Source organism: Fistularia commersonii, chromosome 16 (genome assembly GCF_037954325.1).
Source record: "Fistularia commersonii isolate RoL2024-O1a breed Wild chromosome 16, RoL_Fcom_v1.0, whole genome shotgun sequence".
NCBI lineage: Eukaryota > Metazoa > Chordata > Actinopteri > Syngnathiformes > Fistulariidae > Fistularia > Fistularia commersonii.
This window is the reverse complement of record NC_141299.1, coordinates 12,149,659-12,165,219: the sequence shown is the minus strand read 5'-3', so window position 1 is coordinate 12,165,219 and position 15,561 is coordinate 12,149,659. Positions and strand designations below refer to the sequence as shown.

The window sequence follows — 15,561 nt, the reverse complement described above, 5'->3', positions numbered from 1 at the left end:
GCAGCCACCTTGCAGGTCCTAATCTTACACACAAAGAACAAAAATCTTAATTTCAAAGTGCGGCGGCATTCAAGAGCAAATCCGTGCGAGGATTCAGGCCTCAATGGAAAGTCAGTGGAGTATGCAGCAGTGCTTAAAAAGAAATATACCCGGTTCAGGAATATAATTACTTTAAATCTTTAGCGACCAAATGGACGAAAATCCCTGTAATTTCCAATGAGTCTGAGTCAAGAGGAGAACACTGTGACCTCACTGTGTGATTACAGGTGTTACAGAGCACATGACAACTCACCAGAGAACCTGGATGCCATTTTAATCGTGGGGTCGGTGGAGAAACACCAACCCCCCCCGGATTTTGTTTCAAACTATAAATGTAACATTTCATATCATCTTTTCCAAAAGTAGATGATACGTCACATGTGGGAAAATGTTATAAGTTTTAGCGGCTCTCACACCGAGGTTGTGCTGTAAGTCAGGCTGCTGTACTGCCTCTGCCTGCACCAGGGTGGGTGGGGAGGAAGCTTTTTTTTTTTTTTTTTTTTATGGGCTGACAGTGGGAAAGGTTGCCTGGGGTCTTGACTAACAGCAGGCATCTGAGGGGCCTCCAAAAGAAGGGGTCTTTTTGTTACAGTTTGCCAGGTCAGGGTCAACGGGGCAGGAGAGGGGCCTGCAGTTCAAAGAGCGAGTGTAAGGAGTGTAAATGGAAAATGAGGTTTGTTGGTATTATGAGGAAAATATTTTAGCGAGAAGGGGAGAAAATGCAATGTTACACAGAAAATGCACACATACGATTTGCAAAAAAAAAAAAAAACACATTTTTTTACCCTCCACCCGCCACACACTTTTCAAAAATAGGGTGCAAGTCGATTAACTCACTAATGAGCCAGCAGTCTGGAATTAATCAGTTCCATGTGGAGCAATTCTTGCCAATTAGATACAACATGATGACTGCAGTGTGTCTGAGAAGGCACACACGCATTCGTTTACGCCATCTGATATGGGGTCAGCGCAAACGTACATAATATGAATCTACACACACGCACGTGCAAGATACGCAGATAAGAAATAAAAAATAAAAAAAAAAGGACGACGGAGCCAAAGGCGCTGCAAAGGAGGATAGATGAAGAGATGGGGCTCGCTGATGAGGCCGATGATGACTTAAATTGGATCCAGACCGCGGTTCACTCGTGAGTGTTGCTCCACTACACAAGCATATGATTTCATTTGGTGAGGTGTTTTTACAGACTAACTGACTGAACCCATCTTTTTTTTTTTTTTTTTTTCCTCCAGCTTCCACCTTGTGACAGGGCATTAGACCCCTTGATTACCGTCGGGGCCCCCCGACGGCTCCCGCTGGCCCCCTTCATCACGGTACAGTACGTCCCATAAACACGGGCCGATGCACAAAGCGCCGCAGAGCGCAGCCTTCACAATATCATAAATGTTTGTTTAAAAAAGCTACGGGGACTTGTTAAAACAGTTAACCCACTTTATGTTCCGGCCAGACAAAAAGGCCAAGTAATCAGACAGCATGGAAAATGTAACCAATCCCGATCTGTCTCAACAAGAGGAAACCCAGATGTAGAGCATCTTGGCCTCGCCGTCCATGCAGCGGGGGTTTTGGTGGCGTCAGGTGTGACTTTGGATGAATGGCTCAAAGCGTTAGAAGACAAGCTTCAATCTGTTCCCAATCTAATAATGTCCATTTTGGAAGTGGGACAGACACAGAAGAAGGATATACGGGGGGTTGTGTCTGGCACCTGTTTTATTTGCTCTACCTCCTCCCTCCCTTTTTTTTTTTTTCTTTTCCTTCAGCCAGCTGAAGATTAGAGGAGCGAACCACAACTAAAGCGCAGCGGTATGGATCCAGATGTCAAGCGGATGGGAGATGAAGATTGAGCCAAGAGGAAACTAAGAATTAGACAAGAACAGTCAGGAATGCATTTGTGTTGGAGATAAAGAGAGAAGAAGGGAAAAAAAAAGAGAAACAAAACAGACGTGGGGAAGAAGAGAGAAGGGTTTTGTACAGTAAACTGAACTCTCTGCCGGCAGAAGGTGTGCAGAGGAGGAACCGAGCAAATAACCCAAAATGAAAATTGGTCTGAAGAAAGACAGATAGATTGACTTGATCTACATGTCAGCGTCCGCCCAATATATGACTTAACCCTCATATTACGTTAAGGGTCAATTTGACCCATTGGGTCAATGGGTGAAATGGGTCAAATTGACCCTTAACATAATATGAGGGTTAAGGAACTACCAAATGCAGCCAAAAATTTTTGTTTTGTTGTTTTCTGTCTAATTTTCCATTTAAAATGACTTCTGTGATTCCAATAGTGCGAGAAATCAATTTGACCCATTGGGTCAATGGGTGAAATCGGTCAAATTGACCCTCAACATAATATGAGGGTGAAGGAACTACCAAATGCAGCCAAAAATTTTTGTTTTGTTGTTTTCTGTCTAATTTTCCATCTAAAATGACCTCTGTGATCCCAATAGTGTGAGAAATCATCCCTATCGAGCGCATAGAGAGTAGAGAAAGTAGAGTACGATAGAGAAGGTTCTCGGTCATCCGGGTCATCGGTCGATCCTCGTTCAAATCTTAACGTGGCGACTGAACTCTGTCTGTCTCCTCGAAGACATTTCTCCCTCTAATCTTGCTTCCAGGCTTCCAGAGCCTGAAGAAGTCCAGTTGCGATGATAAGTTTGACATCGGTTCAGAGGAGATGTTTCCTCAGAGGTTGGTGTTGGAAAAACTTGACTTGCCATCGAAGGGCCTAAATCTAAGCCTACTAGGATCGTACCGAACTTGTCTACCTCTGGAACTGTCACGATGTCTTCATACAAGCCTGCTTAATAAATAGGACAGTTTGTTTTTTTATACACTATTGCAGGGAAATGTTTCATATGTAAACAATCTTATTAGTTCACTATACAGTAATGCTCCGCATCTTCCAGATGGATACAAACTTTGCTCTCAGCAGGCAAAAGTCCAGCATCGTTTAAACATCTGAATAATAGCCTCGCCAGAAAATCCCATTTTTATGTCTTTAGAAGTTGATATAGTCAATGGTTTGTTTCAATATCCATCTGATTCTAATTCCTCAATAAAATATGTCGAGCATGGAGCGTACTGTCAATGTGATGTTTAAATGATGCCTCTCTGCCGCAGCTGGTTGTTAACTACAATTCAGAATACTCATGTGTTGACATCACCTTGAGTATAATAACGTTTAATTATAGCTGATATACAGGGCTTTATCCTTCAATATCAGGACATCTTAAATGCATCAATATCTTAACTGGATCCAGAAATCTGCTTTTAATCAGCCGTCTTTTTCTAGAACAGTCTTACAAGGCAACCTATTGATAACCGATCGATAGCGGTTCCAGGCGTTCAGCCGCCTGCAGCATGTCCTTTTGACGTCAACGTACAATTTTAAACGTGTTCAAATTTTTCAAACGGAGTTCAAGACACGTAACTTTGCTGGATTAGTGATTCCACCTATTTTCTGACACGTATTTCCACTGACAGCACCATCGGTCAACTTGAAGTCACACAGTCCCACGACCGGCAAACTTAAACTTACCTACGAGATAAAAAACTAAGATTTGATCATTTCTTAGTTAACTCTACATCAGGTTGAATGAATTTTAAACCCATTCGTTGTTCATGTGTTTATAACACAACAACAGACGTCATTCTTCGCATATTAAACTGGAAAATGATGAGAATATTTACAACTGCAGTCAAAGGATTTTGCTGCAGGAGTCTTTACAGATGGACCCTGAGCTGCCTGTTTTGAAGTCAAATCTCCATTTCTGTGTTTCAATGCGGCTTATATGAGGGGGTGAGTGTGTGTGTGTGTGAGTCAGAGGGGCACCGGCATTACGGTGGATTATTACTGTCAAGGCTAAAGAGTTCATGCATGTGTGTGTGCGGAGACCACGGATCTACGGGCCGCTTTGACTCATCAGTGGCTCACTCACAGAAGAAGTCGCTTGCCAGATGTGAGGAAATGTATTAATGAGATAGAAATGTTGGAATGCAGAGTGTGTGTGTGTGTGTGTGTAAAGAGAGACTTACCCACACATCTGGAACCATCTGTGCTGGATATATAGCCTCGTGGACAGGTGCAGACGTAGCTACCTGCAGTGTTGGTGCATTCTCCTCCATCACACACACCGGGGATGCTGCTGCATTCATCAATATCTGAAACAAAAAACCATCATAAAAAACGCCATCAACACATCATTGTCACCTGTTCTTAACAACCACTTGGCAGATAAGTTGCTGTAAAAGAAGGGCCAATAACTATTGCAATTATGGGATAATAATTTCTTCCTACACAAATGCTTATAGGGAATACAAACATACACATTTTCATATATCTAATGCTCCATGGAGAATGGTTTGCACGGACAAGACACGATGAGACCAAAGGTTACAGATTTCCAAGAAGTTCAGTTATGCCGAGAACTTCATGTAAATTCGGCTGAAAAATGACTAAACAAATTAAACCAATATGTTACGGTTCCTTCAGGTGAGTCACTCGGTGGCATATAAATATTCCGATCGACAAGTCATGCATCCAGTCATACATGCACTGCTTTTCAGCACTTTTCTTGATTATCATTGCAAAATGTGGACCCAAAACGTGCCTCCGAGTACCAATTAAAATGAAAATAGGTTCCATATTGGGGAAAAAAATACTCTCAGTCAGGCCCAATGTGCAGAAATATCTCTGATCCACTTGGCGTGGCTCCTGCCAGGGCCCACGTTTGTGTGGAATGCTTTATGACGGCATTAAGTTGTTTTATTCAGCAAGCAGAGGGGCCTCGTTCCTCCATGACGGGGGAACCGAGAGCAAAGTTCCAGAACTTATAATGTTTTATGATGTGTCTCGCTTATTTATACGTATATGTAATTACTGCACCACTGTGAGGCGTAATTACAATGTAACTGCAGCGTATGTGCGAGAAGGAGAGAGTGTGTGTATGCATGCCCACATAAAACAGAAGAAATGCAGAGGGTTTTGTTTTTTTTTTGTCAGAAGATTAAATCACATTTAGTCTCTATATGGATCTTTTTTTGCATAGTGGCAGTAGTGACGTGGAGGGCTAAGAGGTGGTGCTTCCCCTGATCAGTCCTGTCTAACAACTGTGGCAGAAGGCCTTGGTAAATCTGTAAAACCCCAACCAAATAAACGTTATGTCAACGACAGCGACAGCATCCCAGACGTTACGCTGCACTATGGGAGTAGCTTGTGCAAGGAGGAAAATATGTCTATCACCTGGACAAACGTCCGTAACCTTGCAGTCAAACACGAGTTTTATTTTAATCACTAGAACTCCGCCTTGGCTCAACGTGCGAAAAAAAAAAAGGGCACAGCCAACTTCCGCTGATTCATCTGTTTGTGTGTGTGTGTGTGTGTTTTTGTGCTGATCGTGTGTCTGAGTAATGGGAAGGTGTGCGACGGGGAGGTTTCCTGGTAAGCCCAATAGTGTTTCTTTGTTTAGCACCAAAAGCCAGTGTCAAGCCAACAGAGCTGTATTTATGGAAGGAAAATGGACTGGGAAGCGGGAAAATGGAAAGAGAAGATATAGAGGAGATGACAGATTATCAAACAAAGTCTGAACTAAAACAGACCGAAAAACACAGAAAAGTCCCTTGTTGTTCCTAGAAACAATTGGACTCCCATCAGCAGTAACCCAAAAGCTCCCCTACAGCAGGGCAGCGTTTAGTCCAGGGGTATTTCAATAAAAAAAAAAAAAAAAAAACTAGTCGGGTTTGTGAGATTGTACAAAACATGGGTTTCCTGCAGAGCCATGACTTCACACACACATCACAACTGTTCTTTTGTTTGACTCTTTTACAACACTAAACTTGTTCTCGCTCCCTTTTTTTTTCCAATTATGAAGTTGCAATAAATCCTCAACTGCTCTGACACTGACACGTCACCGGAGGCGATATTGTTTCACATTTAGGTTACAAAGTTACAGGTTACACGTTACAAATAGAGCCTTTTCTGAGATGACCAAATGTTAGTAAACTATTAATAAACACATATGTCGGTGTTTTGTTTTTTTTCCTTTGGTATCTTCTTTGATATTGACTGTCACCAATTCCTTGTGTGTACATTATGAATGCATTTGTCCATATAATGATAAAAGACTTGCACTACTGGTTAATGGCTGCATTAACAGACGCCTTATAAACACATACTAATACTGAAAACAATGATTGATTCAAGTGCCTGCAAAGTATTTACTGGCCATTAGCTTAGTATTTTGGAGATTGCATCCAAAGTGAGTACAATTTAAGCCTTATAAAAGTGTTATGAGGGAGATAAAAAGGCTGGCGTCGATTCGGCCTTCATAAACTTCTTGAAACAGATTTTAAACAGAAAAGCAAAACAGTGACAGCAGAATGTTATATTGTGTTTACTATTACTAGGTTAGTGCTTTGGTAGATAAGCATACGAGATGTTTTCAAAAATGAAGTACATGCAATTATATTCTGATAAATAATGCATTTATACAAATAAGACCAATTCATTAGACGATGAACGAGTGAGAGATTTCAAAAAAACAACAGATTAATTATAAATCATCAAAGATTGCAGAACTGTTGCGCTGCTCCAAAACCACAAAAACAAAAGTGAATTTAGTGAAGTCATCCTCCCTGTTTCCTCTTTCATTCACTTACACATTCATCACTCTTTGCGTGTGTCACGATAATTGCTTCTCACAACGCTGCGACGTTCCAGTGGATACGGCCTGTTTTTTAAAAACGCCAAAAGCAACAAAACAGACACTTTGAACACTGATTCAGACACCCCTTCACCACGATTGCCAATCTTGCAGAGGTCCTGTTCATCCAGAATGGATGTCATCTGGCTGAAACACTTTAAGGGCTTTCTGTTATCCTCCCGAAAGACTAAGAAAACAGAGGCTTTGGTCCAAGAGACACAACTTCTGCCTGGCTAACTATCAGTCTGTTTAGCCGGGGGATTGTTTAAATTCCATCCAATCAACACATCGCAATGTAATTCTTCTCTGCTTCTTTGTGTGTGTGTGTGTCTGTCAGTGTGGTGTGTGTGTGTGTGCGCGAGGGAGTTCATGTACACATGTCCAGACAGCTTTAACGAGGAGCATGTTGTCACTTTTTATATGCCGGTGGAGATTGTCATCTGATCTTTGCGGACTCACAGTCGGAGCACAGTCAACGGCTGTCACAATATTAGATTAAGAAAATCCAATTTGAAATCAGCGAAATTCTTTTTGGATGGAACCATGTCCTGAATTCTCGTGCATATGGACCTCCGTTGAAGTTCAAGTACCTTGGCTTCTCATATTAAATGCTGATCGGTCAGCACTCAGTGGTAATTATATCCCGAATGCGCATACTGAAACAACTGGTTTTTAAATATTTGGTGTTTTTGAAGGCTTTTAGTGATTCTTAAAATGAGCCCTTGCTTTTCAGCAAACAGAAAAGTTCCTAATTGTTAAAACATCTACAGCCTTACCTTCACATTTGTGACTGGTTTCACTTTGTCGATGGCCCGCGGGACATTTGCACTCGTAGGATCCCACGGTATTGATGCAGTTTCCTCCGGCGCAGAGGCCTGGCACTGCTTGGCACTCGTCCACATCTTTAAAAGAAGAAAAAAAAAAAATTGGTCAGAAAAGCCCTGGGTAAAGAATCACGCACACTTTTATTTGTCATACATGTAAAACAAAAATATATACCGGATTATACTTGTGTATAACGATTCAGTGGGGTTCAGAACAAGTTTCTGGCACAAAGCACGTCATCCAATCCCATTTATTTTTTTTATTTGGCGTATTCAGCTCCTTTTCAAAGGAAGAGATAAAAAAAAAAAAGAGTTGCAAGCTGGCGTGGGCTGCAGTGTCTAAGACTTCAAGAAAGACCAGCTTGTTTGAACAGGAAATTACATTCTAAATGTACGTTTTTCCCAGCATTGAATGTGAGTCACTTCTACCAGTATTGGATATGTCAGTAGGCGGGATCCTGGAGTGAAGTTTGTAAAAACTGTTGATATGCGTGAACTTGGATTCACCAAATGTTTAAATATTAACCGAAACTCTATTAACCAAACACAATTACCAGAGACTTTCTTGAAAAACCAAAACAATGGAACATCTGTGCAGATGGAAATGCGTAAACATATTTTTCAAATTAGGGGCATACGTTCACTTCGTCCAGCGCTCTGTTTTAAAGCAACGCAGTCTGGTGTTGAAGAACGCGAGCGGAAGAAAGCCTTGAAATCCCAATGAGGAGCCTCGAGTGAAATCCTTACATTTGGATTCATGGCGCTGTGCGCTTTGTGCGGCTGCCAGGGAGATGTTTCTTCGGGCTGTTTGGCGATTAGGTGTCTTTGGTTTTTGTATATGTGTGTATTCAGGAAAAAGAGAGAGCGAGAGATAAAGAGAAAAGGGTTGGGATGGAAGAAAAAAAGAACAAAGTGCCACAGAGGACGAATAAAGATAGAGATGGACAATAAAACAGAGCTCCAATGGGGAATATAAGCAATGTGTGTGTGAGGGATACTACTCATTGATAAGCATTAATAAACATAGTCACACTCTACTTTATAATAATGATAATAACAAGCATCTTATGTAGAATCTTATGCAGCCTTAGTGGACTATACACTGAGACTGCCTTTACCTCACAAGGTCCCACCAGTCTGCAAAAGAGCTTTTACCAAGAATTGCCAAAATGGTCTTCTTGGGAAATTGCATACATGAGGAGTCATAGTAGACAGAGAACAAATGACCTATTATGATGTTTTGGTTTGATGAATTTGCCCTTAAATTAAATCTGCCTCGGTCCGCGAGTGCAGATAGTAGCCTGTAATTTGGACCTCTTTAGTGTAAACAGAAAAAAACAACACTTGAATTTGCTGAAAGGAAAAAAAAAAAGCTGTTTAAACACACTCTCTCTCTCTCTCTCTGTGTTGACCTCAGCTGCATGTTACTCGTTGCAACCTCCCCGGGAAGTTTTAGGTGTGTCCATGTGACAAAACCTGGACGACACTGTTCGCTTACACGCTATATAAACTACACGCGATACATTGTTTCACTCTCACTGCTTTCTGGCTCGTGGCCACAAACTTGCAAAGCTAGACTGTTTAAGAGGGTTATGTGATGCCTGTGCCAGGAATCTGCATACTTGAATACTTGAGGGTGAATCTCAGGTCATATTACATTTATTCTTAAACTCTTACCATTTTTTATAAGTACTACTATTATTATTATTATTATTACTAATATTATTATTATTTTATTTATTATAACTATATTATTATTTTAATTATTATGTCTATGTTATTATTATTATTATTATTATTAACGTGGTTGTTGTTATTAACAATAAATATTTTATCTATTTAAATGATACATAGCTTAATATAGTTCTTTTCTTCATATTTGGAGTTTTAAAAAAAAAATGTTTACATGGTTTTAGTAAATGTTCTTATCTGCGGTGCACTTTTTGTTTATTTCAGTCTTAGGAAATGTCTTGTCTTTGTGCATTTCTATTCTGTCATCGTGGGATGGTGAGAAACGTTTTCTCAATTCCTCAAATGTTTGGCACATTTAAACAAAGTGACAATAAAAGTGATTTGTTTTTCTTTAAGAATTGTCCCCAAATAGATTTTTTTCAAGTCATTCCTACAGTTGAAAATTTCCCATAATGATATATATGCTGTATTACATCACTTGCCTAGCGTCTCTTTCCTCTTAGGTAAAATGTGTAGAGGTAAAACGTGAGTCTGATTCACAAGAAATATGCATTTTAAATTTACTTTGCATTTTTAATTTTAAATTTGTACGTTACCCTGCAACAATCATTGTGATACGCAAATGTGGACCCTCCTGTTCACAAACACGATATAACATATATGTGCTGCTGTGCACTGAAAACACTTGTATATATATTTGATTTTAATGATGTAGTTGTATACATCTTTGATTTTAATAATAGGGGAGCAATATTCAATTTTGAAGATTTTTAAAGTAGCATTAACATTTTTATTTTTAGCTAATTGTGTAAATACCATTGTTAGATATGGATAGCGTGAAAGAATAGCTTGTATCAGGTTTCTCAATATAATGATGTTCTCTGCCCAAAAAGCATTTAAAATTTGTTCATTCATTATAGTATGATGGGATACAATGACAAGAGTAAATCCTCATTTTGTCTTATTATCTGAATATCCGGTGACGTTATGGGAACACATGTATACTGCTGCAGATGAACATGACCTTAATAGGAAAAGCGCAGAGTATCTGAGCTACTGTGTACATAAAAACAACCGTAAATGTTGTTAACATTAGCTAGGGGATGTTATTGGGACGACTTGCCTCTGAGACGAAAACAGATAACTTGAATGTTTACAGTGGCGAGACCGCTGGTTTGTGAAAATGCTTATTTAAGTGTGACTACGCATGTCTTCGTTTCAGTGTTAAAGGTAATATCCGGGGGGGGGGGGGGCGTGTTTTTTTTTTTTTTTTGCGTGCGTTCTCACCTTGGCAGGCTCCGGTGCGGATGTTGGGGATGAAGCCTCGTCTGCAGGGGTGCGGCTGGGCGGGACATTGCTCGCAAGGGTGACCCCATGCTCGGCCGATCGTCGCGCAGCAGAGGGTCTTGGTGCAGACGATTCCGCTCAGCTGGCCCTGACACATTTGGTTGATCACCTGCGTGAAGCAGGGCCCGGTCCTGTAATCTGGGGCAGGAAAAGCAAATATCTTTTGTTAGTATCTCACTAATATCCATGTGATAGATTGACTACATCTGGATCCACATTAATTGAAACCGGATTACAAACGCAGATGAGGCTCTTCTTTTTTTTTTTTTCTGGAGGCATTTTTTTGGCTATTATTTGACTTGGTGAGTCATCTGGCTCTGGCACAACATTAGAAGAGGCTTGCTGGACCTTGCGGCCCTTCCTCAGTTTCTCCGTTTTAGGTATTTTGCCTTTGCATCAACAACCGACTAACAAAGAGAGGCATTTAGAGAGCCTGATTTCAGGTATTGTCCCATTTATTGACGCGATAAATCTTGTTCTTTGGAACGACGTCAGCTGTGATAATCATAGAGCGGAGGTCGCTGCCGCCAGTGCAATTCACAACATTTTGTCAAGATGTTTTTTCTGGACTACGTCATTTTGTCACACAGCATATGTTCTCAATACCTCACGAGACACTTGTGCATCACGGAAGTTGCGTACACCCTTTTTTTTTTTAAAAATGTTATGATCCAGTAACTAAAACTAATCAACTGATGACAATAACCTAATGTTGAGATTTTATGAGCAATATGATGTTCAGCATTTTATGCAAAAAGAGACGAATAACGGATTTCTCTGCAAAAGAAGTTTCTGCATTCTTTGCTTTAGGATATTGATTTAATTATTTCATACTAAAAAATAATGCAGAAAAAAAAGCAGGATTTGAAGGCCAAGACTGGTTCCAAAAAAACTGCATTATTCATTGTGCGTATGTCTGTAACAACAAGAAGTGGCTCCCTGAAGGAGTCAATATTATAATTATCAAATGGAAAGCTTGACAAACGCACGGAGGCGCCAGCCAAGTTACTTTTGAAGAATGAAGTGAAAAAGTCCCCCCCAAAATGTAGGGATTTATTTTCTTGTGTTAACAAGTCAAGATAATACATATTGTCGAACAGTTTGACAATCATGAATAATAAAGGCTTTGGAAAATTGAGTGAGGTTCCGTAAAAAGAAAAAGTCAGCAACGAAAAGTTGTCTATTCTCCCGAATGATGATAGATTTTGAAAAGTTCGTCGTCCTCCTGAAGTTCCACAAAGCTTCCTCCTATTCATCTCAAGAGAATTGTGATTTTTAAACATAATTAGACGGAACGAGGGAGAGAGAGTCTCTGAAAGTCCATCGAATTTGAGTATCTTTCCAATTATTGATACATTTAAACGTAGCTTTGAGTGTGTTTGGTCGCATTAAAACCACTTCGCCCAAATGAGTTTGTAAATATCTGAAGGGCAAAATGAGACAGGAACACAAGAAGTCAGTGCTGGAATTCTTTTCCAGACCTGCTACAATTCTTTTGGCTTCTGATACGACAGGAACAGGGATCACAGAGAATGAGGCAAAAAAAAGGGAGGCTGAGAAAGAAAGAAAACAAGAAAGGGGGATGAAAGTAGGTCAAACTGAGTGCGCCTGTTAGGGCTCAAGTCAGTTACGCTCTTCTCTGGCGGGATTCCTCCGTCCACCTCGGATCTTCTTGTTTTTCCGTCTCTGTCGCTCTCCTTTCTTTCGTCCTTTTCTATTTTAATTCACAATTATTGTGAACGGCATGCTCTGTCTACATGCCAAATATTTCTCCGTAAGTGAGCATTATGATAAATTATTCCCCTTTCAATTACTTTGTTGTCTAATTATTTGGACAGGCGAAAAATTTAGTCCAATGTGTCAACAAAATCTTTTTGTGTCATAGCTGGAACTGAGTTATAGCACCTGACCTGACGTGCATTTAACTTCTCAAACATGTTTAATCATAAATGCTATAAGAGTGAAAAATACATTTTCAACTAGATTAGTCAATTTTTCACATTATCAGGTAGTTCTGATTGCGTTTTTGAATCCTTCATTTCTTTCTACTCTACAATGAGAACAACCAATGGCTGTACATTTTTCTTGATAATTCCAATCTTTTGCCTTCCATTTAATAATGTAAAATGTGACTAGCCTTGTCATGTCAACCTATAGCAAACCTCAATTTCAAATTGCTATATTTAGTTTTGTACTCATTTCTGACTATAAAAAGTGAAGGAAGAATTTAGAAAATTTAGAAAAAAAAATGCAAAAGAAGGATATGATATTCATAGCATTTCTTGCTGCCAGTTAAGAAGTTTATTCTATTTATTTTTAAGAAAAGACAGTAGCCAAGTGTACAAACATGCACTGTAGATTGAATATACACACCTACACATGCTTTCAGGATAACTATTTCACTCTTTTCTCACCTTATTCTCATATATATATATATTCTCATATATAGATATATGTATATATATTTACATATATCTGTATATGAGGATGCCCATGCGTGTCTGGCTGGGGGGGGACTCACTAAATCTGTGCCATAATCTTGAGCTAAAAGAAAAAGCAGAGCTTCCTTCAAAAAAATAAAAACCAAGGCACGTCTCTCCGCTTGTTTGGAGAGAATGCCACTGTTTGTGTTTTTCTTTGCCATACGTTTTTGAGCTGGGCCACCGGGACACGTGCGCGTACGTGCACGGACAGATTGCGACGAGCGAGCGATCCCACATCTAGTAATCCAACATTTGGGAGCAATTACATTGAATTAGTCTTCACAACTGTTTTTTTTTTTTTTTTTTCATTCCACATTTAGTAATCTCTACATCTCATCCAGACGTCTCCGGTTTCCTCATAACCTGTCTGCTATGCGACATCCACACATATGTATGGATTAGCCGGACGCTCACATCAGCCAGTGTGATCACATCGAATATTTATTATACGATGTGTTTCTGCAGTCAATTCCATAAACAAATCTGATTTTTATTATCGAGCCGGAACAAAGGATGACGAACACCTCAGAGGCTGAGGTGAGAAAAACATCTCGGCCACTCAATCTCAATTGACCAGAGGAGTGAAAGAAAAGGGGGGGGTTAAATAAAACACATCAATTACAGCTAAAGTATCAAGCTCCCTACGGATGTAGTCCGGGAAGATAAGAAAACTAGAAAAATTGGTCGACTCACGAGTAAAGAAGCCATTATCATTTGTACGCACTTTCCTACGAAAGGAGGTCAACGGGTCATATGAATAAAGATACAGTAGAAGCTCAGCTAATGAATATAATTCATTCTTTGACTGAATCAATTTTTCCGACTGAAATCGACCCCGCTGCAAAAAAAATACTGTACTCTTTTCAGACTTTTTTATGGGTTCATTTGTGATAAAAATACAGAAAGGAATTAAAGATAACCTTAATTATTACTGTGTTTCGGATGTTCTTTCTCTTCTTGATGTCACTAGTATTTCCTTGACACAAAAGTAAAGCCTTCTCGGATATGAGACCCCTGCTAATGCTATTTCCAGCAAGATGTATTGCATTAATCAAAACTAACAATAACTTTTCTTCTTTCTTTTAAAAGTTGAGAATTTTGCTTCATCACCCATTTAGCCACATCAGCTGCCTTAAGCGCATTTTCGCTCTTCGGGATTCAGGACCGACGGTTGACTGAACCACGTCGTAGCGCTTGGCGAGACCAACGCGAACACCGCTCTCACGTTTTGCGATTATTTTCTTCTTCAGATCAACTTTAATTCTTAACGTCTTAAGGAGCCATGAGGGCTAACTTGCTAAAGAATGCATCAAAAATTATCATAACGGGACACAACAATGAATGATGTAAACGTCGAAGAGTATCATGCGCGACCGCTGCTATGCTCCAACATAACAATGTGGAAATCCCGTGACTTTGTTTGTTTGTTTGTTCACGCACGGAGGCTCGTGTTCGCAACGCGATTCAAAAATTTGATGTTCGTAGGCCGATTCGTTCGTGATTAAGGGCGTTCGTAAGCCGAGGTTCTACTGAAAATGTCTGTCTACCGGTATAAGTTTGCAGAAATGCGTTTTCAAAATCTAGCCTTTATACAGCTGGGAGGTTTTAATCTGAGTTTATACCTTAAATTACTTTGCCGCTCGGACGGCAGCGATGGTTTCTCATTTTGCGTGTGTGTGTGTGTCATGCATTGTGAGATTGTGTTTGGGCGGTGACAACAATCGCCCTTTTGTCTGGCTGGCAAATTTTCAGATTGTTTGTATCCGTGTGTTCCGCCGCTGTGGATATAAATACACGACTGAAACGTGTGGACTTGTTTGTTTGCTTTTGTGTCTGTGAGTGTGTTTAGGAGATCTGTCTTCCAACCACAGCAGACTCTGCAGGTCTTGTCAACAGGCACGAAATCTCTCTCTTCCTTTTGCCTTAGTCCCCCCTCGAGGAGGTCGTTCCCCTTTTATTTCTTTCCCGATAAAAAGGCAGCAAAAGTTAAACATCGTGCGAACGCACGTGAACGCACATTCAAGGGAGAACAGCAACACTGACAGAAAGACTCCCTTCTGATCTCATTGGTCCTCCTCGCTTCAATAAAGGGATAGAAAAACTACGCCTCGAGGGTTCTGACTTTTTCAAACATTTGCTTAAGAACACACAAAACTGAGATAAGTATTGAACTTTTCAACCGCGGGTCATTTTATATTCTTCTTGTTGAAACAACGGTTCAGCCTTATCAAGTCAACGATATTTTCGGTTCCACAGCCTGGGTCCCACTGTGCCGTATCTCTCCTCCTCCAGTTATTTTTGTCAGTTCTGAGAACCATCCCTGTTACAATACACCCGGAATTTGAACAATAAAACAGACTATTGAATGCAGACACCACCGGACAAAAGCAATGTCAAATGGGCTCCAGGCTTGATCAACAACTACCTCTCATGGGACACGTTATTTATTCACTGAAGGGGAA

The 15,561-nt window shown here is 40.1% G+C and overlaps 1 protein-coding gene across 1 annotated transcript in view; it reads right to left on the bottom strand.

Annotated features, from left to right (window-relative positions):
* The window catches only part of fbn3 (fibrillin 3), a 65,530-nt gene that overhangs the window by 29,231 nt on the left and 20,738 nt on the right, over nucleotides 1–15,561 (bottom strand). Inside the window, exons 6-8 of the mRNA XM_086161677.1 lie at nucleotides 10,557–10,754; nucleotides 7,530–7,655; nucleotides 4,088–4,213 (exon numbers count right to left, since the gene is read on the bottom strand). Of these exons, the coding sequence (XP_086017803.1) occupies nucleotides 4,088–4,213; nucleotides 7,530–7,655; nucleotides 10,557–10,754 (450 nt within the window). The remainder of the gene's footprint in view (nucleotides 1–4,087; nucleotides 4,214–7,529; nucleotides 7,656–10,556; nucleotides 10,755–15,561) is intronic.